General features: G+C 35.0%; 1 protein-coding gene across 1 annotated transcript in view; it reads right to left on the reverse strand.

Annotated features, from left to right (window-relative positions):
- Nucleotides 1-23,154, reverse strand: part of LOC115215408 (dynein heavy chain 5, axonemal-like) — a 401,219-nt gene that overhangs the window by 209,959 nt on the left and 168,106 nt on the right. Inside the window, exons 45-51 of the mRNA XM_036505929.1 lie at nt 20,564-20,676; nt 16,047-16,211; nt 12,725-12,841; nt 7,681-7,821; nt 4,346-4,456; nt 3,863-3,985; nt 2,510-2,752 (exon numbers count right to left, since the gene is read on the reverse strand). Coding sequence (XP_036361822.1) covers nt 2,510-2,752; nt 3,863-3,985; nt 4,346-4,456; nt 7,681-7,821; nt 12,725-12,841; nt 16,047-16,211; nt 20,564-20,676 — 1,013 coding nt within the window. The remainder of the gene's footprint in view (nt 1-2,509; nt 2,753-3,862; nt 3,986-4,345; nt 4,457-7,680; nt 7,822-12,724; nt 12,842-16,046; nt 16,212-20,563; nt 20,677-23,154) is intronic.

A 23,154-nucleotide genomic window follows, 5' to 3' on the forward strand; every position in this document is an offset into this window, starting at 1 on the left:
CAAGTACTCAGTGACTTTACTAGTGCTGTGTCATGAAAGTGTACATAATACACTTTTTTTTTGTTAGGTGGTTGGTGTTAGGAAGGACATCCAACTGTAGAAACAATGCCAAATGATAAGTACCTATTGAACTGTCCAACACATACCATCATGGAAAGGTGTGATGTTAAATACTGTTGCTGATGAGGATAATTAAGCTGATGAGGTGTAATATATTCTTCATTCAATGCAGTTTAGACCCAATAAAATGTAAATTTAACTTAAATTTAAAAATTTCTAAAATATCTGAATATTGAAGATGGTCTGTGTTCATCTTTGAAATGTAGAATTGAGCTTCATAATAAAAGATTCAGTGGATTAGTAGAATTGTCAGAGGACAAAATACCTTCCAGCATTTAGACATGTCCCTTTATGCTTTGATTTCAACCCTTACTGATTTCAACTATCCCTTCATCTTTCTACACTCAATAAAATAAAATATCAGTCAACTGCAGAGAATGAATATTATCAGCTATCTTCACCCCATCCTATTTGTGCCTTTGTACCTATGTTAAAAATCATTATATTGATTTCATTGTATTAAACTGCCAAAGTTTAACATTTATTCTGTCTTAGAATCATACATTACAGAAGATTAAATCCTGTGGTTCATCAACAAAAGCACCACTCAAAGGGTTAAATGGCATAAACTAAGTATACAACATAAAGATATGAATGAAGATTTGGTCAGACTTTTCAGTTTAAATAACTTTAGATTTGACATAATTTATTATTTTAAATGCTTATACATCTGCCAGAATGGATAAGTTTGATAACTATAAACCTATCAATATTTCCCATTTTGGTAAGCCTTGATCAATAAGATTCCTGTAGTAGTAGTGACAACAATGACAATGACGACCATAGTAATGGTGATGGTGATGATGATGTTGATGAATAGCTGAAGGATACTGGATATGTATTGTTGATCTGCAAGAATACTAAGAAAGATTCTTGAGATTTGAAGAAACTTATTGTCATCACATCACGGGGTAACATACTCACAAACTGAATTGGCATGTAATGGATTTTGAATAATGATGATGATGGGGCAACAATGATGATGAGGATAACGGCAAAAGTGGTAGCAGTGGTGGTGGCCAAAATGGAGAGCTAAACTAACATCAGGTCAAGATAGGTTAGCTGAGGTCAGCATAAGTAAAGGAATATTCCAAGGTGATGCACTGTTACCACTGCTATTCATGATTACTTTTACCCCTCTTTCATTGACCTTGGGAGAGGCTAAATCTTGCTATGAATTTATCAGAAATGAGAAAATAAACCACCTCCTGTTTATGGATGATCTGAAATTATTTGCCAAAATTGAGAATGCTTTAGATTCATTGGTTCAGACTGTTTGAGTTGTGAGTGATGACATTGGTACAGAATTTGGAATAGATATATGTGAGATGCTAGAAATAAGGAGAGGAATAAAAGGTCAATTTCATTGCGATTGAAATGCATATCACAAATATTGATTCGTTGTGTTAAATGAATCTCTTTCAATTTATGTGGAACCCAAATATTGAGCTTCTTAATGAGTCCAAGACATTTTAAGTGATTTTCAATTGCTGTGTGTGATACATTTAACCACTTCGCAATCTCTTGCACAGTTATATGACAATCAGATTCAATTATGGCTTTGATTTGGTCATCATCAACTTCAGTTAGTCAACTAGAATATTGGTCATCTTTGAGTGAAAAATCTCCAGAACAGAATTTTTTAAACCATTTCTGACATGTGCATTCTGTTAAGCAATCAACACCATAAACTTCACATATCTCTTTGTGAGCCCTCAGCAGTTTTCTTGCTTTTACAGAAATAAAAAAGCAAAATATGGCAAAAATGTTCGTTTCTGCTCTCCATGTTAAAATTGACACTGAACTAAGATTTGTAAACAAAATTACGCACAAATTTGCTTCCAAAATAAGCTAAAGGTAATGGTTGTCAAATGTAAAAAGGGAAAAAATCATAACATTGAAAAAATCATTCAACACAATCATAACTCTATCTATTTGTGAGAAACGAAATTACTTTCTAGCCAAAACCCAATAAAAGAGTATGTGAGAAATAACATAGAAAATCTGATTTTAGCTGCTAGAGGAGAGGAGAAAGAAGCTGTGGATATGGCAATGGAATACAAGAAAAAAGGAAAACAGGAGTGAGAAATAAATATCAGGGGAAAAGGACTACATGGACAACATCTCATTCAAACGGGGCATCACAGCAGAGGAGTCTTGGATATGGCTGAAGAACTTAAGAAGGAAATGGATAGATTCATAATGGCTGCTCAAAAGCCAGTCATTGTAAATGACATCACTTATGCTAGTATCAAGACATCACTTGTGCTAGTATCATAGAAAAATCACTCAGTAAGTACACCCTATGGTTGGTATCAGGAAGGGCATCCAGAAACCATACCAAAAGCACAGTGCAGTCTTCCATCTTTTCAGCAAAAGAATATTTTACCTTGCAGAAATGGCCACAGCCAAGGGTGGTGAAGATTTTATCAATTGATACATTTGATGGTAAAGTACAGTTGAAAATACAGAAATGTCGCTTGAGTCTTTCAGGTATGTCATTGCGGCCACCTCCAGGATGAATCATGGCAGCCAGCATTTGGATATCCACAATAGTAGTAAACTCTCCAGGCTTTTCCAGGTTAAAAAACCCATTAGTTTCCATCAATTGTCGTGTGATTTCATTAGTTACCTGAAAAATAAACCAAAATTTCATACTCTTTTCCTCTCTCTAAATATTTACACACACACACACACACACACACACACATATACACATATACGTATATAGTAGAGGCACATGGCTTAGCGGTCAGGATGTTGGACTCATGATTATAAAATTATGGTTTCATTTCTTGGACTGGGCAAAGCACTTCATTTCACATTGCTCCAGTCCACTCAGTAACCCTATGATGGACTGGTGTCCCATCCAGGCAGGAAATTTATTCAGCAGGGAAACCGAGAAACTGGACTTATGAGGCTGTATGATTCAGGAAGGAACTTTACATTTTACACACACACACACAAAATTGTTGGTTTTATCTGGAAGAAAGGAATATATATATACATATATATTGTTATATTTCGGAATGGTCATATTGCCAGTTTAGCCAATAAATCTTGCACAACAAATATTTAAACGTACTATATATATATATATATGTATATACATATATGATGATTCTTCTCAGAGTCTTTGTGACTCTCTTAGAATTAAGATCTGTCTTGGATGCTTGCAATCAAGTAGGTTTTCATTAAAGACACTTGAGAGCAAGATGACAGAATTAAATTATGGAATGGATTAAGATTACCACCCAATTGGAAATCTAATAATATAAAAGAGCTTTCTGTTTACTAAAACAGAAAAAAACACCTTTTCTTGCAAGTTGATATACACATAATTGACTACAAATGCACAAGAAGCACTAATTAAAGCTACTAAAAAACAACAACAAAAATCACTACTGTAAAGGCCCCTGATCCTCTGAGTTACCTGGGTTAATTCAATCTTCACTCAGATATTTCCAGCCCACTCCTCCTTCCTGTTTTGTTCAAACCTCAGACTTCATTCTAGTCACTATGTCCAATCCTTCCTTTCCAGAACTCCCTCAATGCTCGTGTGTTTCTTGCAATTGCTGACTTACAACAGTTTAAGAGAAACATGAACAGCATCAATCTCACTGATGTGAGAGGGTTGGCAAACACCATAATAGTTTGCTCTTTCCACCAGATCCATTAAGTTAAAAAAAACTAATAATAAACAAAACAAAAAAGACAATGTAAAGTTACGTTTATGTCTTACCTGGTCACCCCACTCATTGATGACAGGCATGTTGATGTCATCAACAAAGATGCTGAGCTTTTTTCCTGCTGGAGGTCCATATGTTGTCCCCATTCTCTTGTCAACATAACTCTCAATGGTTCGCTTCATTTGCAACAAAATAAAATTACATGAATAATTTTATGTCCATGGTTGTTTTTCTATATAATTTATTTAATTTTAGTTTCCACATAAAATCACATTATTACCTTATTGTATTTCATCATGATTATTTTAACCCTTTAATATTTAAACAGGCCATATCCAACCCAAATATTCTACTTGTTTTATGTTCAAACTGGCGAAATCCAGCCTCTCACATCTACCCTATAATGTTATTCTAAAAATAATAATCACATCATTGAAATCTTGAGGCTTTGAGATAATGCATTATTAAATCAAAACAAGAATAGCAACAACCACTCTGACAGCAACAAAGAGCAAATTGGTCAAGAGAGAAATTACCTGGAACATAAAAGGTGTTGTGGCACTGGAGAAGCTGAAGCTCTTGAAGAGGTATTGTTCTGGGTTATATTTACTGCAATATCCCTGAATCATAACAGTTTTTGCTGTCCCCTACAAACAGAAGTAGTTCAAAATTTATTGAGTGTTAAAAAATTCAGTTACCAGCAAGACTACATAAACAAACATACAAACACTCACACAGGTAATTCCAAATTCCACTATATTGGTTTCAAATTTTGACACAAGGCCAGCAATTTTTGAGGAGAGGGTAAATCGATTATATCAACCACAGTGCTCAGCTAGTATTTATCAACCCCTAAAGGATGAAAAGCACAGTCGATCTCAGATGGACGAAATGCCACTCAGCTTTTTGCCCAGCATGCTAATGATTCTGCCAGCTTGCAGCCTAAGCAGATTCCCCTATATCAACTCACATACACACCACATGCCAGTCCCCACACATGCTGTGTTGGGACCAGCACATCAAAGGACAGACCCAACATTTCCTGTATGTCAAAAAGGCAACTAAAAGAGATCAAGGTAGAATTTACACTCCAACTTTGAAAAACCTGCACCGGCAACAACTACCCAAACAGATACATGGGTTGGAGGGTTGCCATTTGAGTGGTGAAATCATCTATCAGGAGTAGTACAGAAAAGTGGTGGTGTGTGGTTTAGTGGTTAGGGTGTTGGACTCATGATTATAAGATTGTGGTTTTGATTCCTGGACTGGCTACATGTTGAGTTCTTAAACAAAGCACTTTCTTTCACATTACTCCAGTTCATTCAGCTGGCAAAAATGAGTAATCCTGTGATAGATCGGTGTCCCAATCAGTTGGGGAACATATATGCTATGGAAACCAGGAAAACCAGCCCTTATGCATCAATATATACTTGAGAAGGAAATTTTACTTTACTTTACTTAGTAGTATGGAATCACCTACAAATGATGGCTGCAACGATGCACTGTTGCAACACATGTTCCCATACTACTATTACTACTATGCACCAGTTGTAACAGTCTGTTTGTGTTATAGATCTAGCTGTGATCTTTGCGACTATATTTCAGGCTAATACTTATAAGCACAAATAAGGCAGTGAGTTGGCAGAATCGTTAGCATTCCAGACAAAATGCTTTTTTGTCTTTCTTTATGTTCTGAGTTCAAATTCCATCAATATCGACTTTACTTTTCATCCTTTCAGAGTCGATAGCATAAGTACCAGTTGAACACTGGAGTCAATGTAATCGACTTCCGCCCTTCCCTGAAATTGCTGGCCTTGTGCCAAAACCTGAAGCCAATACTTATATACACTAATGCATACACACATACAAATACATAATATACATATTCACACACACACCTCCTCCTCCTCATCATCATTGTCATCATCATCTTTTAATATTCATTTTTCCATGCTAGCATGGGTTAGATGGTTTGACAGGAGCTGGTGAGCTAGAAGACTATGCCAAGCTCTACTGCTTGCTTTGAAAAGGTTTCTAGAGCTGGATGCCTTTCCTAACACTAACCACTTTACAGAGTGTACTGGGCGCTTTTTTTATGTGGCACCAGCACCAATGAGGTAACCAAATAACTTGCAAGACAAAATTCCTCAACTAAGAGGGGAGATAAGTATTGAGGGAGGTAGTTCTGTGCCAGGTGATGAGATGTTAAACTATGAAAGTGAGACTGAAGCAGGTGCCTTGTTGTAGAGGAGATACAAGACTTCCTCAGTTAGAGAAGAGTAAGAGAGAGAGAAAGAATAGTTGCGAAGATGTGTTGGGCTACACTCTCAAGGTACAAGAGTGAAGTGGTACAGTGGACTGGACAGGCTGAGTGGGCAGTGAGTTTATGAGTGCAAAAAGAGAGTAGGAGATAATGAGAGGTGAACAAGGGTGTGTATATATATATATATATATATATATATATATACATACATACCAAATCTCAAACAGCATCTGAGAACAATGACAGTAGCAGCTGACCATTGAAGACAAAGTCTGGCAGTGAAGGCTCTAGTGGTTTAGCCATGTCTCCAGTATGAGTGCTGGAAGACTACCACTCCAACTTTTGTGGCAGCAGCAATACACACACTGGGGAATCCAGCACAGAACACCAAAGAAGATGTGGGTTAAACAAATTGCAGGAGTCCTGAAGTTGCAGCACTTCAACCTAGAGCATGTTAACGTCAGTGCCATGGATTGGAACGTGTGGAATGACATCATTGTCAGAGTGTGCCATCCAGCACCATCCACAACAGCGCATGGGTTGAGAAGGCATCCTTCCACTTCAGTTGCCAGCAGAAGAAGAAGTAGAAGAAGAAGAAGAAGAAGAAGAAGAAGAAGAAGAAGAAGAAGAAGAAGAAGAAGAAGAAGAAGAAGAAGAAGAAGAAGAAGAAGAAGAATGACCATAAGATTCCACTTAGAAAGTTACCCTCTGAGGCACAAGTTTGGGCATGCTTGTTTATAGAAGACCAGCAGTCACCCATGCATACCAGCCTTCCCTCTCCACGTCACTGATGTTACCCAAGGGAAAGGCAAAGGCCAATACAGCTTGGCACCAGTGATATCACAACTCATTTCTACAGCTGAGTGAACTGGAGCAATGTGAAATAAAGTGTCTTGCTCAAGAACACAACACACAACCTGGCCCAGGAATTGAACTCACTACCTCATGGTTGTGAGTCTGACACTGTAACTACTGAGCAATGCACCTTCACTTGTGAGTGTAGTCATGAATATAGTCATGAGCAGCACAGTTACAACCCAAACAATGTTTCCTGATACACATTGAGGTGATAGGTGAATTCACTATGCAAGTGGCAGAAAATTCCATAGAAAGGCGTACCCTTATAGCAATTTCCATACCAAATCAGTGTAACATAATGCAACAACTTTGGAACTTTGAATTACAGGAACAATCTAGAGTGAAAGAGAGAAACAGAAAGAGAAGTGACCTCAGTTCTGGATTGGTATTTTTTTATGGACCCTCAAAAGGATAAACGGTAAAGTTGATCATAGCAAGATTTGATCCCAGAAGACACACAACCAGAACAAATATGGCAAAGCATTTTATCTAAGGCTCTAAGGATTCTGTTAGTTCACTACCTTTATATTTAGGAATTTCATACACATACACCCGCATATATACATTACATCTACTACTACGTTGTATAGATATATATATCATGCATATACGACATACAAAATTCCTCATGCTACATTTCCTAGACATTATATATACACTAGTAATACATATATACCAATACTTAAACACACACACCACTATACACAGATAGCTACACAATTATATATGAGTGACAGTTTGTATCCCTACCTGTTCTCCAGTAAGTAGCACTGCTTTTCCTTGTTTAGAAATGGAACCAATCAAAAAGTCAGTTCTGACATTGTCTACATTTGGTACCAAAATAGCTGTGTACTCTGGTGTGGAATCAGTTGGGTATATATAAGAAGAAACCTGGGACAATAATAAAAATCAAAAACTGAATCAATTGCCAAAAAAGCAAATGCAATTATAGACCTTAAAACTTTTTGCTGTCTCAAGGATTTTTTTTTGTAAAAAGAATATATAACATTAATCCACATAAATTCCATCGCAGGCCTTGACCAAAGCTACCTGGATCTTCAATGTTTTTAAAAAGTTGCTTACTTTGCTAGAAGTATTTTATATTTACCTGAAATACATAGTTTGAATCATCATCATAGTTTAAAGTCCGCTGTCCATGCTGGTGTGGGTTGGTCAGTGTGACCAGAGCTGGCAAGCTAGGGGGCTGCACCAGACTCTAATCTGATTTAGCATGGTTTTTACAGCTGGATGCCCTTCTAATGCCGACCACTTTGTATAGTATGCTGGATGCTGTAAAGTGGTTGGTGTTAGGAAGGGCATCCAGCTGTAGAAACTATGCTAAATCAGATTGGCGTCTGGTGCAGCCAGACTCCAGTCATTGAATATGTTATGATCGATTGTATTTAATCTAGGGATAAACAGCTACAATTTGTCCTTGTGAACAATAAATTTTGTATCATTTCAGATCATAAACACATTTATGTGTGTACACATAAAGGTTAATATTCTCAAACTTCTCAACTCTGCACTGGTCAATACCAAAAATGGCAGAAAGTACCAAAAAAAAAAAGGCAATTGGTATTTAAGTTCCAACTAGTCAGGATTAAATAGCAAATAATCTTCTCTTTGGTTATTGAATATGAACTTTACAGCAGGATTCATGATTGCCCCAATAATCTCTTTACCAAGTTTTAAGTGAGGGTCACACGTACTAAATATTAAATATTATGGCAGTAAGCCTCATTATAAAAGATAAAATAGAAAGAGGTGGTCAGAAAGTCAATGAAAGGTTAAAGTTGGAGTTCAATCCTGACCAAGATACTGGACATCTGTGGTGTTTTAAATCAGCACAGGCAAGATGAGGGATGTGTGATGTAGACCACTGTTAAATATTTAATCTGCACTGTATGTAGATAATTTGATTTTTTCCTCATCACATTATGTATGGTGCCACTATGCTGGTTGTTATTCATATGCTAATATATGCAAATCATGTGACTTTTCCAGATACCATCTAAAGTAATACATGACAGAAGTAAAGAAGCCTTCTTCACAACATATAGCATTATGTACATTCCAACTTGCAATCCTATAATTATAAATGATGTAGTAATCAAAGATATTTAATGAAACACTTAAAATATTAACAAACTTTTAATTACAAAACTAAACAAAGAATTAAAACACAAATAGGAAAATATCATGTTGAGTTATAAGTTGCAATATATTCTGGCAACTTATTTGCTTTATTCAAGTTACATCTAACTCAACTTCACATTCAAAGTAGAGGCCATCATGTTGCACTGTCTGAAGTCACCTTTCTGCTAATTCTTTGATCCCTGGTTGATATTACTACTTGTTCTTTGAAATGAAGAACTCTTTCACTCTAGCTTCCACCTCATCTTGGTTGATGAAGCGTCATGAGTGCAGAAAGTGAGCCTTGGATGAGAACTTTGAATGCTTGGTTGCTTTTGTTGTAACTTGACAAATAAAGCATATAAGTTATAGAATTAAAACACTAACACAAGTAAACTTATATACCTATATCTATCTATCTATCTATCTATCTATCTATCTATCTATCTATCTATCTATCTATCTATCTATCTATCTCGGTCTGTTTGTCTGTCTATCTATCTATCTATCTATCTATCTATCTATCTATCTATCTATCTATCTATCTATCTATCTATCTATCTATATATATATATATATATATATATTATATATATATATATATATATATAACTAATGTAGGATAAAATTTTTTTCCCGAAAAAAATTTTATCAATGGCCAGCATATCAAAAAATACCTTTAAAGGTTAAATTTATAAATAATTTACAAAATAAGAGCAAAAGAAAAATTCTAATGCCAAATATGCCGAAAAAAGACAAAATTGTCAATAACCATTATAATTTATGTGTCTCGAAACAAACCGATAGAAATTTCTGAAAAATCCGTTATTACCGTATTGGTCCCAATTTCGGTATTAATTCATAAGAATTTTCCCCTCCTCAGCAATAAATACGTGAGATTTAAGTGAAACACTTACTCATACCCATGGAAAAAGCAAGCACTGAGTCCTGAGCAGACCTAAGTACCCCAAATATATCCAAAATAGAAAATCTTCGGCACATCTCGAGACACGTGTGATTTGAACTAGAAACTTTCACAGAGTGAGAGAATCCGGAAGTGAACACTATTAAATTTATAACTAATGTAGGATAAAATTTTTTTTCCCGAAAAAAATGTTATCAATGGCCAGCATATCAAAAAATACCTTTAAAAGGCTAAATTTATAAATAATTTACAAAATAAAGGCAAAAGAAAAATTCTAATGCCAAATATGCCGAAAAAAGACAAAATTATCAATAACCATTATAATTTATGCGTCTCGAAACAAACCGATAGAAATTTCTAAAAAATTTCTAAAAGGACTTAGTGCTTGCTTTTTCCATGGGTATGAATAAGTATTTCACTTACATCTCACGTATTTATCGTTGAGGGGGGGAAAATTCTTATGAATTAACCCCGAAATTGGGACCAATACGGTAATAACGGATTTTTTAGAAATTTCTATCGGTTTGTTTCGAGATGCATAAATTATAATGGTTATTGACAATTTTGTCTTTTTTTGGCATATTTGGCATTAGAATTTTTCTTTTGCCCTTATTTTGTAAATTATATATATATATATATATTTGTATATAACTTTTTAAATAAGAAAATGAAGAAAATGGATAAAAATTTATGTACTGATATTTTTATTTAAAGACATTCAAATTCATTTATAGAAACTCCTACCTACAGCTATATCTATACCAAATTCTTTAATTTTGGAAATAAAATTCCATATTAGAAACCAGTGAATTCGGTATATCCTCAGGGAGTATTTCAAAAGGAAGTCATTTAACAATGTATAGGCTAACCTATGACAAACTATGTAGGTAAAAACTGGTAATAGGTGGCTTCTGTTTGGGTTTACTTTATACATATCAATTGTGTATTTGCACAAACATTGACTGATGTAGCAATTTTGGATGCAGTTGGATAGAATTTGATATGATATATTTTGTTAATCAGTAGTATTATTGACAGGCATATGCTCAACGAATTGACGTGTCTAGCTGTTCTCTCTTTAACAATCAATATATAACATTCTCCTTTATTCACTCATTTTATCTCGCATTCTTTTTCTCTCAATAATATCTATATCTTAGCTATCATAACACCATCAATGAACTATTGTGTATCATATTGGCATGAGCAAGGATGTGCTGAATATGTTTATTTTTGTGTATATGTGGTAATGAAGGTTTCTATGGAACACTTGCATTGAGAAAAAAGACACACACTTCTGAGTTTGGCATAGGTTAGCCTACATATTGTTAAATAACTTCCTTTTGAAATTCTCCCTGAGGATATACCCAATTCACTGGTTTCGGATATGGAATTTTATCTCTGAAATTAAAGAATTAGGCATCGAAACAGCTGTAGGTATGAGCTTCTATGTATAAATTTGAATATCTTTAAATAAAAACATCAGTACGCAAATTTTTATCCCTTTCTTCAGTTTCTTATTTAAAAAGTTTTATTTAAATACCTATACTAAACTAAATACTAAACTAATGTACTTGTTTTTCTCTGAATGTTGGTATAAATAGGATGCTCACATTTTTTAAGGGACTTTAATTCTTTGACTAATTAAGTGAAATATATATATATATATATATAGAGAGAGAGAGAGAGAGAGAGAAAGAGACAGCTATGACCGGTCTATGGGATTACTCTGGGTTTTATGTCCATAAAGTGCTTAGCTTTATGACATCTTTATGGACATGAGGACCAGGGTAACCCCACAGACTGGCCATGACTATCTATATCTAATTACTCTACTGCTCTATAAGTTAGTGTCCGCTTCTCTTTAGGATGTATGATTTACTGCCAAGCCTTTTTTTTCTATCAAGGGTTTATATGCCCCTTTATTAGACTATTTTCCTTAGTTATTGCATGGTGATTGCCATAAGTTTAAAGCTTATACAGAAATACCATTATTATTATTTACAGGATTGTAAAAACAGCACCATATAAAAAACCATTTACACCGAAAGCATATAAATATATATATATATATATATAATATATATATATATATATATATATATATATTATATATATATATATATATATATATATGTATACATATATGTATATATATGTATGTGTATATATATATATGTATGTATGTCTATATATATATATATATATATATATGTGTTTATGTATCTAGATATATATATCTATATGTATATGTATGTATGTATGTATGTATCTATCTATATATATATATATATATATATATATATATATATTAGGTAGAAAATATTTTAGTGGGGGAACGCATGTGTTTGGATATACACAGAAAGAGAAAAGAGATGAAGACACAAGATTTGTTTAACAGAATTAAGGAGTATATTAGAGTCATATCTTTATTATTTGGACTCTACTCCTTAGGCCTGTAAAACAAATCTGTGATTTTTCGTCTTTTCTCATTCTGTATATATATATATATATATATATATATATATATACAGTCCCCTCTCATCTCCTCTGTGAGTCCCAATATCTGTAGATCTTTTCTGATGTTATTCGCTATAGTAAAACTGTTTGCAGTTATCCAATAACAACAAAATCCATCAACATGAATAGTCAACTAATGGCTGATACATGTTTTATCTATCCCAACACCCACCTCCTCCAAAACTGAACAAACAGGAAAAGAATTCATTCTACCTTTTCTGACCAATGTTGCCAGGTTCCCTGCTCAGATACAAGGTATTCAAAAATGGTATTGTCATCGTCAACATCAGGTAGTGAAAGAGAACAATTGGTCTTTATAAATTCTTCCAGCTGTAATTAGGTATTGAAACATAATAAAATATTTAAGATAATTAATTGTTATAGTCATCATTAACATCAAGACCATTGAAACCATCATCATAATAACGATCAATATCAATGCCAAAACCAACAATTACATTTCATTTGCACCATACTGATACCAGTTAGAGAGAAATGATAATATTCTAAGCTAATATTGTATATAATAGAACATGTGTTCTGGAACAAAGGCTTTATACTTAGTAACCTTCTAGATTCATCATCATCATCATCATCATCATCATTATTATAATCAGCATCATCATTTAATGTTCATTTCCCATGCTGGAATGGGCTGGACAGTTTGGCAGAAAACTGGTAAGCTGAGGAACTGCACCAGGTTCTGATCTGATTTGGCATGGTTTCTATGGCTGGATGCCCTTCCTAACATCAACCACTCTGAGAGTGTTGTCGGTGTTTTTTACATGCCCCTGGTTAGGTGCCAGTTACTTAAAACTGGCATCAGCCATGACAATGATCTCACTTGGCTTGACAAGGTTTCTCAGGCATAATATATTGCCAAAAGTCTCAGTCACTTGTCACTGCAATTCCTATACAAATAGAGCACGTGTTACAAACAGTGGTCCTTAGCAAGGCCCTTAAAGATACAAAGCTGCAATGACAATATTCAGGAATAATATGTAGATGCAGACGTGGCTGTGGATTAAAAAATTTGCTTTGCAACCATATGGTTTCAGGTTCAGTCCTACTGCATGGCACTTTGGGCAAATGTCTTATATTATAAAACCTTTCACTAGCCAATACTTTGTGAGTAGATTTGGTGAACAGAAACTGTATGGAAGCCCAGGAAAAGCTGTATAGTAAGAAGCCTGCTTCTCAACCTCATAGATGTCCAGAAAAGACATTCTATGTTGTATTAGCTGTACAACATTTAGAAGTTAGAAATTGTGGACAGAGTCCAAAACAATAGAGATTTTCTTGATACACTTTATCATTGTTGAATAGCTTCAGTGAGTTCTGCTTGAGCAGTAATATTAAAAGGAGACAAGCCAGCTGAATGCTTAAAAGTAGCCAACATGTCTTATACTTCATATTTAATAAGTAAGCAGCCTGTATACCCCTACCATGCAGTGACTATTAGTAGACAAAAATAATTTTGCTATCCAGTGTTTTCAGTTATGTATATTCAAATGCTTTGATGTTGTCAAGGAGAGTCAAGTTGGCCTCAGTTTTAATTCTTTGAGATAAAATGTGATGTTAGTGTAAGCAATCAATATTGCAACTATTTTTGTATTAATCTGATCAGGTGAAATATTTTGCAGCTATAAAATGCTGCATTGTCAGTGCTGTTATTGTTATTTAACCCCAGGTTGCCTCCAATTGAGCAGATCTATGATCAAAGATGTTTCAGTAACGAATATCCTTGTCTCTTTTTAATAGCTTTGATGACATTATCTAAAGTATTTTAACAGCATTTCAAGGTGGAAAGGAGTAATCTGAGGAGATTTGGCTACTGTTTCTACCAAACCAAGTCACCATAGAAAGGATATACCATTGTTGGCAATGGCTTTGGAAATTTTGCTTATAGTCTTAGTCAACTCTGATCTTAAGTCACTTATCCTTAAATCTAAAATGCAAAGTTCTGATTCATAATACTCTCTTTACTCTTTTACACTTTTACTTGTTTCAGTCATTTGACTGTGGCCATGCTGGAGCACTGCCTTTAGTCGAGCAACTCGACCCCAGGATTTATTCTTTTGTAAGCCCAGTACTTATTCTATCAGTCTCTTTTGCCGAACCGCTAAGTAACGGGGACATAAACACACCAGCATTGATTGTCAAGCAATGCTAGGGGGACAAACACAGACACACAAACATACACGCATATATATATATATATATATATATATATATAGATAAGAAAGTTTGTTTGGTAAAGCACGTGGGTGAATATATAAGAAAATAGTAAAGTGTGAAAAAACGACAGAAGGCTTAAATGTTAAAAAATATATATATTTGTGTCAAAATGTCTGGAGAATATTGGAAAAATTTTTTTCCTTTCCTTAAAATGACATAATTTTAAAATTTTTAAAGAAATTACCGGTTTCGCGTGTAGCTTTTCAAATTTCTTGTGACGTTATGTTTATATTGCATGGAGTTATCGTTGTGTTTATTTTCAGGAGATTTCTAAATAAGGGGAGGTAGTGAGTGATTTCTTCCGGTGTAAGGGAGATAATCGCTTAAAAATTTTTTTCCTTTTCCCTTGTTCATTTCTCTGTGTCAGTATGTTCGGATGGTTTTTCCCTTTCCCTTGTTAATTTCTCTGTGTCAGTATGTTCGGATGGTTGAGTCTGGGTTTGTACTTTTCAATGAAGAATGTTTCCTTGTTCAGTCTCATTTGTGTTGATGATCCGAAAGCACATTGGTAAAATGGGAAGATTAAAAATTGTGGCAGTAGTTGCTTTGCGCATTTCTCAATGTGCTCACTAAAAGGTATCATTCTATATTCTGGGAATGCAATCTGTTGTCGATGCAGTGTGCATCTACACCTGAGTGATAGTCCCGTGGAACCCACGTAGTCTTGGTGGCAGCCCGAGCATTTAATGACATAAATTATGTTTTCAGAGGCACAAGTAAAGTTAGATTTGATCTTGAATTTCTGTCCCTCTTTAAAGAAGAATTCTGATCCTTCCAATAGGTTAGGACATGTTGCACAGTTCGATCTACCACATTTTTTTACTTTTGCATCCGTAATTTTAGAAGACAATTTTGCCTTTGTGAGAATCTTTTTAAGTGATTTAGGTAATTTCTTTAAAAATTTTAAAATTATGTCATTTTAAGGAAAGGAAAAAAATTTTTCCAATATTCTCCAGACATTTTGACACAAATATATTTTTTAACATTTAAGCCTTCTGTCGTTTTTTCACACTTTACTATTTTCTTATATATATATATATATATATATATACATATACATATATACGACGGGCTTCTTTCAGTTTCTGTCTACCAAATCCACTCACAAGGCTTTGGTCAGCCCGAGGCTATAGTAGAAGACACTTGCCCAAGGTGCGACACAGTGGGACTGAACCTGGAACCATGTGGTTGGTAAACAAGCTACTTACCACGAGGATAAAGACAAAGATTTTGTTACTGCTTACTGAGAATTTATCAAATTGCTCAAAAATTTGTGTAAAAGAAAAAGAATCCTTACCTTTTGACGGTCAGAAATTTCCAACAGTGCACCGAGGGACCACATCATGGCAAAAACTATGAGGTTGTCTAAATGAGTGTGTGTAATATCTTTACGATCTTCCTCACTAGGAATCAAGCCCTCAAGAAGATCAATTGCTTGGCGGATATAATTACATTCAAGCAGCTAGAGATTTGAAAGAAATAAACAGAATTTTCAATGATGGTGTGTTTAGAGGGAAGAATGATTTTGTAGATTTCTTGTACAGTGAGGAAGACAATTGGATAAAGTTAACACCTACAAGTAACAACATCAGATAAAAACTCTTATTGGTTTAAATATCATCTAAATCTACAGTCCTACTTCTTAACCAGAAATCAAGTTATTAAGCTTACAGCAGCTAGACTTGGTATTTATGTAGGATGCCTTAATATCTATATGTGATGTTTTACATATAAATATATATATATTTATATACCTTCATCATCATCATCATCATCATCATCATCTGGCATCTCTACATCATGTACATGCACACACACACACACACGCACACATACACACACGCACACAGGAGCAAACAACAATTTAGCTGTATGATATCTACTAATTTCACAATGATCAGCTGTGTTTTAACAATTTACTGTTGTGTCTGAGGAGAGATAGTCATTCTCTTTTAATGCCTTATAATTTAACACACTCACCAGTAAAATTTCCTCTCATTTACTTATTTATTTTTCTAAAATTTTCGTTGTGTCTTGCAACTTTTTCAAAAGTTGTTGACTGTGCATTATTCAAGCTGTGTTCTTTATCTTTGTTTGTGCGCATGCACGTGGGTCAGATTGTGTATGCATACACATGCAAGTATGTATGTATGTATGTATGTATGTATGTATGTATGCATGTATGTATGTATGCATGCATGTATGTATGTATGCATGTGTGTGTATGTATGTATGTGTGTGTGTATGTATATATGTATGTATGTGTGTGTGTATGTATATATGTATGTATGTGTGTACGTTTGTATGTATGTATTCTGCATATTCATGTTTGTGTGTGTGTGTGTGTGTTTGCATGTGTGTGTGTACCTCTGTTTCCTTGTGTGTACATGTCTGAGTGTGTGTGTGTGTGGGTGTATGGGTTTTATGACTATGTACTGTGTCTGTATGTATGGGTGTATATCTCCATATGTGTCTTTGTGTGACATGAAGTGTGTGTGTATAAGGTCATGTGTCTTCATTTGTGTATGAGTGTATATGAGTGCATGTCTGTTCATATAACCTATGTATCTATCTGTCTGTATGTCTATCTGTTTACTTTCATATTCATATGCCAACATACATGTGCATACACACACACACATACATCTATCTACATAACAGCCCACTAATTATTCTACCTGTATATAAATATAAACTGTGGATATATGAGTATGATTGTTTACTATGTATCTTTCCTATTTAGTACTGGGGATGTTTCATTTATGAGAATGTACTCCTGTATTTGTCTGAATGTTGGGTCCTTTGGGTGCTTGGATAAAAAGCGGATGTCAAGTTGACCCAGGTTGCCTCCATGTTAGTCCTTGGCTTGTTGGTAGAGTATGGATGACAGTTTTTTTGTTGTCGTATTTTAGAGTTTATAATCAGGATACAGGCAGTGAGTCGGCAAAGTTACTGGGGTCTTAGAATGCACTGCAGTGTTTGTTCCAGTTCTCTGTGCATTGAGTTCAATTCCACAATGTCATTGTTTCAGGATCAATAAATAAAGTACTAGTCCACTGCTGGAGTTGATTCTTTTTCTCACACTCTTCCCCTCTAGAATAAATTGCTTGTGTTCAGGCCTGGAGAGAGAAGAGCTCTACCAGTTTTTGGCATCTCTACAACTCCAACAGAAGTTAAAAGCTCCAGCCGGCCACCACTCAGGATATGTAACTCCTGACTCTCTTTTACTCTTTTACTTGTTTCAGTCATTTGATTGTGGCCATGCTGGAGCACTACTTTTAGTGGAGCAAATCGACCCCAGGACTTATTCTTTGTAAGCCTAGTACTTATTCTATCAGTCTCTTTTGCCAAACCGCTAAGTTACAGGGACCTAAACACACTAGCATCAGTTGTCAAGTGATGTTGGGGGGACAAAAACAGACATACAAACATACACACACACACACACACACACACACACACACACACACACACACACACACATATATATATATATATATATATATATATACATATATACGACGGGCTTCTTTCAGTTTCCATCTACCAAATCCACTCACAAGGCTTTGGTTGGCCTGAGGCTATAGTAGAAGACACTTGCCCAAGGTGCCATGCTGTGGGACTGAACCCAGAACCATGTGGTTGGTGAGTAAGCTACTTACCACACAGCCACTCCTCTAATACTTATACATTATTTTTATCTATTTCATATATCCTTGATTATTGCCTCTGCTGTCTATTTTGTTCCAGTATAACTGTATGTTGAGGTAGACACCATGGCAGAACTAGGCAGAATGGACTTGGATGGAATATATCAATTATTGTTCTTCTGCTCTAGTTTCTGGTAGTCCAAACACAGTATTTCCAGATATCACTGTTGTGGGTCTTTTACTGTGTGCATGTGTTTAATGTACTGGGTCCTTTGTAAACTGGTTGGTGCTATGAAGGGCATCCAGCCATAGAAACCATACCAAAACAGACAAGCAGAACCTGGTACAACTCTCTGACTTGCCAGCTTTTATCAGACCATCTAGCCAATACTGGTATGAAAAACAGACGTTAAACAACGATATCAACTTTGGCAGTAGCAGTGACGATGACGATGACAACAACAATCTGTTTTTGTGCTTGTTGAGTGAAAGAGAAGGATATTGTTCTTAAAGAACATCATTTTGGCATCATTTGTTTATACCTACTGCTTTTTTAAAAAATGTGCTGTGAATGCCTTGTGGGCATTTCCTTGGATGTTGTCAATAGACAATTGGTTTATTTCATTTCTTTATTCGATATCTATCGTTACAAGAAGTGAGATTGTGCAGGTGATATTTTCAACATGTTTGTTTGAAGCCAGGTTTCAAACTGGTTGATCTAAAATTGGAGCTCCAGACTGATAGACAACTTCAACTGAATAATGGTTGCTGAGAAGTAACTACAAAGTCGAAGATATACAAAGTTGTGAGTTGGTTGCTATGAAATGTAAACAAGTCATACAGACATAATTACCTCCGCCTTAGCGAAGTCCATGGACAAGATATCTCAAGAACCACTGGATTGATTCAGATGAAACTTTCAGGGATGTTTGGTCTCATGACTGACACAAACTGATTAGATTTTGGGCTCGATCTGGTACTGGACAAAGATTCTGGATTATTTTTCCTGTTTTTTTTTTACTTAATTTCTGAGAGCGGTCAGGTTCATTTTTAGCATTTTCGTTTGTGAGAGCAGTCGAATTTATTTCAGATATTCACATTTAAAAATCATCTCTGGCTAATCGTTGAGAAGACATTTGTGTTGCCTTGGAAGAGCTTTGCGCTCTCTGAGTGCTCTTGTCCTACATGTTATATTGTAATCTACATAGTCTCAATAGCTTTAGCTATAGTTTACCCTTCAATGTTTCCTTGTTTCATATTATTTCTTAAACAGAACAACATACTATAATACTAAACACATCTTTAAAATATGACAATCAAGAAGTTTTAAGAAATACCAGCAAGATCTCCTTCAAGTCATGCACCCTATTGTCATGAGAAAAAGGATACATTGTCTAATGTATTCCAAGTTATACTATTACTGATTAAAATGATTGTAAGGTAATGGCATTAAAGCTTTTGACCAAATATTAGTTCAATCAGAGCTGATTTAATGTTAAACAGCAAGAATAACACACCCACAAAAAATAAAAACTGGTGTATTATTGCTCAACATATTAATCCTACATAAAATACAACAATAGCTTGTGTGGAATTTGTAATTTCACAGAAGCACTGGCATGAGGAATATCCATTCTATTTTAATTTATACCTATACTACCAACCCACACACTTGCAATGCACAATCAAAATTTAACAAATGATATTATAGAAATATTAAAATTTAATATTTTTTAAACTCAACTTCAAAAGAAGTTCCAAATAGATTGAATGTTATATATTGAATAACAATGATAATGACGATGGTACCAACGAATATCTTTACTGCTTCTGCTGCTACTGTGTTGCCTTCATTGCCACAGAGATTTGATTCATGCAATTACAACAGCTGTAGCTAGATATTTTTATAATTAACTTCTTACTACATGGATACAATATTTCAGATTTATAAAAGAGAAAGTTCATGAGAATGTGTGGTGCTTATGCTTTTTTTTTTTACATGAACTGATGACAGAAAATAAGTCAAATGATTAAAACTGGAACCCAAACAGCTGCGTGGTTCAGCTTGACAAAAGATCTGTGTATCTTACACAGTTACTTTACTTCAATTAATGCTGAAAGTTAAAATAAGAAAACCAACAGTAATGAGAAAAGTTGAACTTACTTTCATTTTTGGTGAAAGATTCTGAACTAAATATGAATAAATGAGTGAGAAAGCATTTTCAAATGCATTGAATATGTGTTCACTCTGACTTGGAGGTCTAGTCAACAACCAGCCTGAAACAACAGATATAGATGGGGAGTTTTTAGAAAATTTTTAGCCAGTGTTATATTTATAGCACAATATATTTATATATATATATATATATATATATTCTTTTATTCCTTTATTTGTTTCAGTCATTTGACTGTGGCCATGCTGGAGCACATGTGTTTGTGTGTGTGTGTGTGTGTGTGTGTGTGTGTATGCATCATCCAATAACATATATATATATATATATATATATATCAGAGGTGACTCCAGGTCATCAGTATCACTTGGGCTCATCACAGATTTTGTATAAGACACATGTCTGCTCGAAGAATTTCGCATTTTCCACAATATTTCTCACTCCAAATGGCTTATTCTTGTATATCTAGCTCTATGACTTTCTCCATTTCTAAGTTAAGGGTAAAAATAAAGCAACCCTGCAAAACACAACTGATTTTTACATACAGACGCCAAAAATAATAGCAATCAAATAACAACAGTGGAGTGCACACCAAACATCAGTGATCTGACTGTTGCCTGTCCTCTTGACAAGAGATGCCAGTTAGTCTTTTACACCTACCAGGCTTATTCATATTAGCCTGAGTTGCTGGATGATTTTTCATTCCTTTAAGAATATTGTAGAATGGAAACTTTTTATTGACTGGAGTTTAAATCCTAATCTCTATAGAAATTGATTGTTTCAAGAAAAAATTGAATTTTAATTACTTTTAATTTTTATGATTACAGATAACAATTCAGGCCATAACATCTGAGCCACAAGTCAGGCATGTGTGAATGATGTCGAGAGAATATCTACTGCAAATTATATTTCTTGACACAGGGCACCTCTAAGATGACCGCTAGATGCTGAATGAAAGTAGATTAACTGCAACCAGGCTCATTAAAAGGAGCCTGAGTTATTGGTTGCAATTACATACTTGAAGTCAGTGTTGGCACAAATTGAATCAGCTTGCAAATACACATTAATTTTACTAAATTTAAGCTCAGGTTAAGCCTAAACAACCCAAGTCACCTCTGATATATATATATCTTGCTTCTGTATTGAGATTCCATATGATGTGCTGCAGCATGCCTTTGCTGATCTTGAGAAGGTCTCATAAACATGATAGAAATTAGATGATTTTAGTATTATCACAGAATTAAAAGTGAAAGAATAAAAGTGAAACAATATTATATTACATTACTATATAAATCTTATTCTTTCACTTTGATACAGAATACTGAACCAGTGCCAATGTTATATTGTTTTAACTCAAATTAAAAAAAAATACACGTTGACACTAATGGCATCTGGTACTACTACCTTGTAAAATTTGATTTGATTTGGTCAAGCCATTTGAGAATATATGGAACAGACAGAAACACAAACAAAAATTTTTTTTTATATATCTCTCTCCTGCACTTTCAACAACAACCCTCACCACATTATTTTTCTATGAACTCACTTTCATATGAAGATCCTCTTACATCTGCCATTGACACTCTTGCCCATTTTTTTGTCACTCACTATATCACTGCACCCTGCTACATGATTCTGACCTCTGTCTCTGTCTCACAGAACTCCTTTCTACTTCCCATCTCCCTGTGCCTTTATATGTACTGTCACTCATTACTTCCTCTCCTCTGATCCACATTTTCCTTTGCCTTCCCCTAAACTGAGTTTCATTACTGACCACACCTTTACTCATGTTCATCATTCACCTCTATCTCCATCTCGTTCACTCTCCTTTGTCACTCTTGTCAACTTGCCCATCCAACCATCCCCCAGTCTCTGTCCCTTTCCTCTCTTTATCCAACATCTTGTACCTTGAATGCATGCCTTAACATCTTATCACCACCATCCTCTTTCCTCTTCTTGCTGAGGTAGCCATGTATCTCCTTTTTGGCAGGACACCAGTCTTTGTCTCCCTATCATATTTCAAACTCTGAACACTTGGCAAATAAGCCATATTCCTCAATATTGAGTGCCCACTCTGTCAAAGGGTCTTGTATTTCAAGTCCCTTTGTAACCACACTAGTGCAGGTACCACAAAGTACTATGTGCCATCTGTAAGATGGTTGGTGTTAGGAAGGGCATCTGGCCATAGAAATAATGCCAGAGCAAACATTAGAGCTCAATGCTGTCCTCTGGCTGACTGGATTCTGTCAAACCAGTCAACCCAAATCTGCCTGAAATATGGGCATTAAATGATGATGATGATGATGATGTGCGCATGCCCTATTGGCCAGTACATAATCCTGCATCACCTCTCTAGTATATGGCTAGCCACAACAAACACAAAGCTTTGAGAGGCTCACTTATGGTCATTGGCATTGCAAGTGGCTATTTACAGAGATAAAAGTAATCAAAAGAGACAGCTCATAAATCATAGCCAGTCTCCTCTCACCTCCAGCACCAAAAAGCGGCATCAAATAATCAATGAAATTAAATCAAATATGAATAATGCACCATCATCTAGGTGATTCTCCTGGCTATATGCAAA

Source organism: Octopus sinensis, linkage group LG9 (assembly GCF_006345805.1).
Source record: "Octopus sinensis linkage group LG9, ASM634580v1, whole genome shotgun sequence".
Lineage (NCBI taxonomy): Eukaryota > Metazoa > Mollusca > Cephalopoda > Octopoda > Octopodidae > Octopus > Octopus sinensis.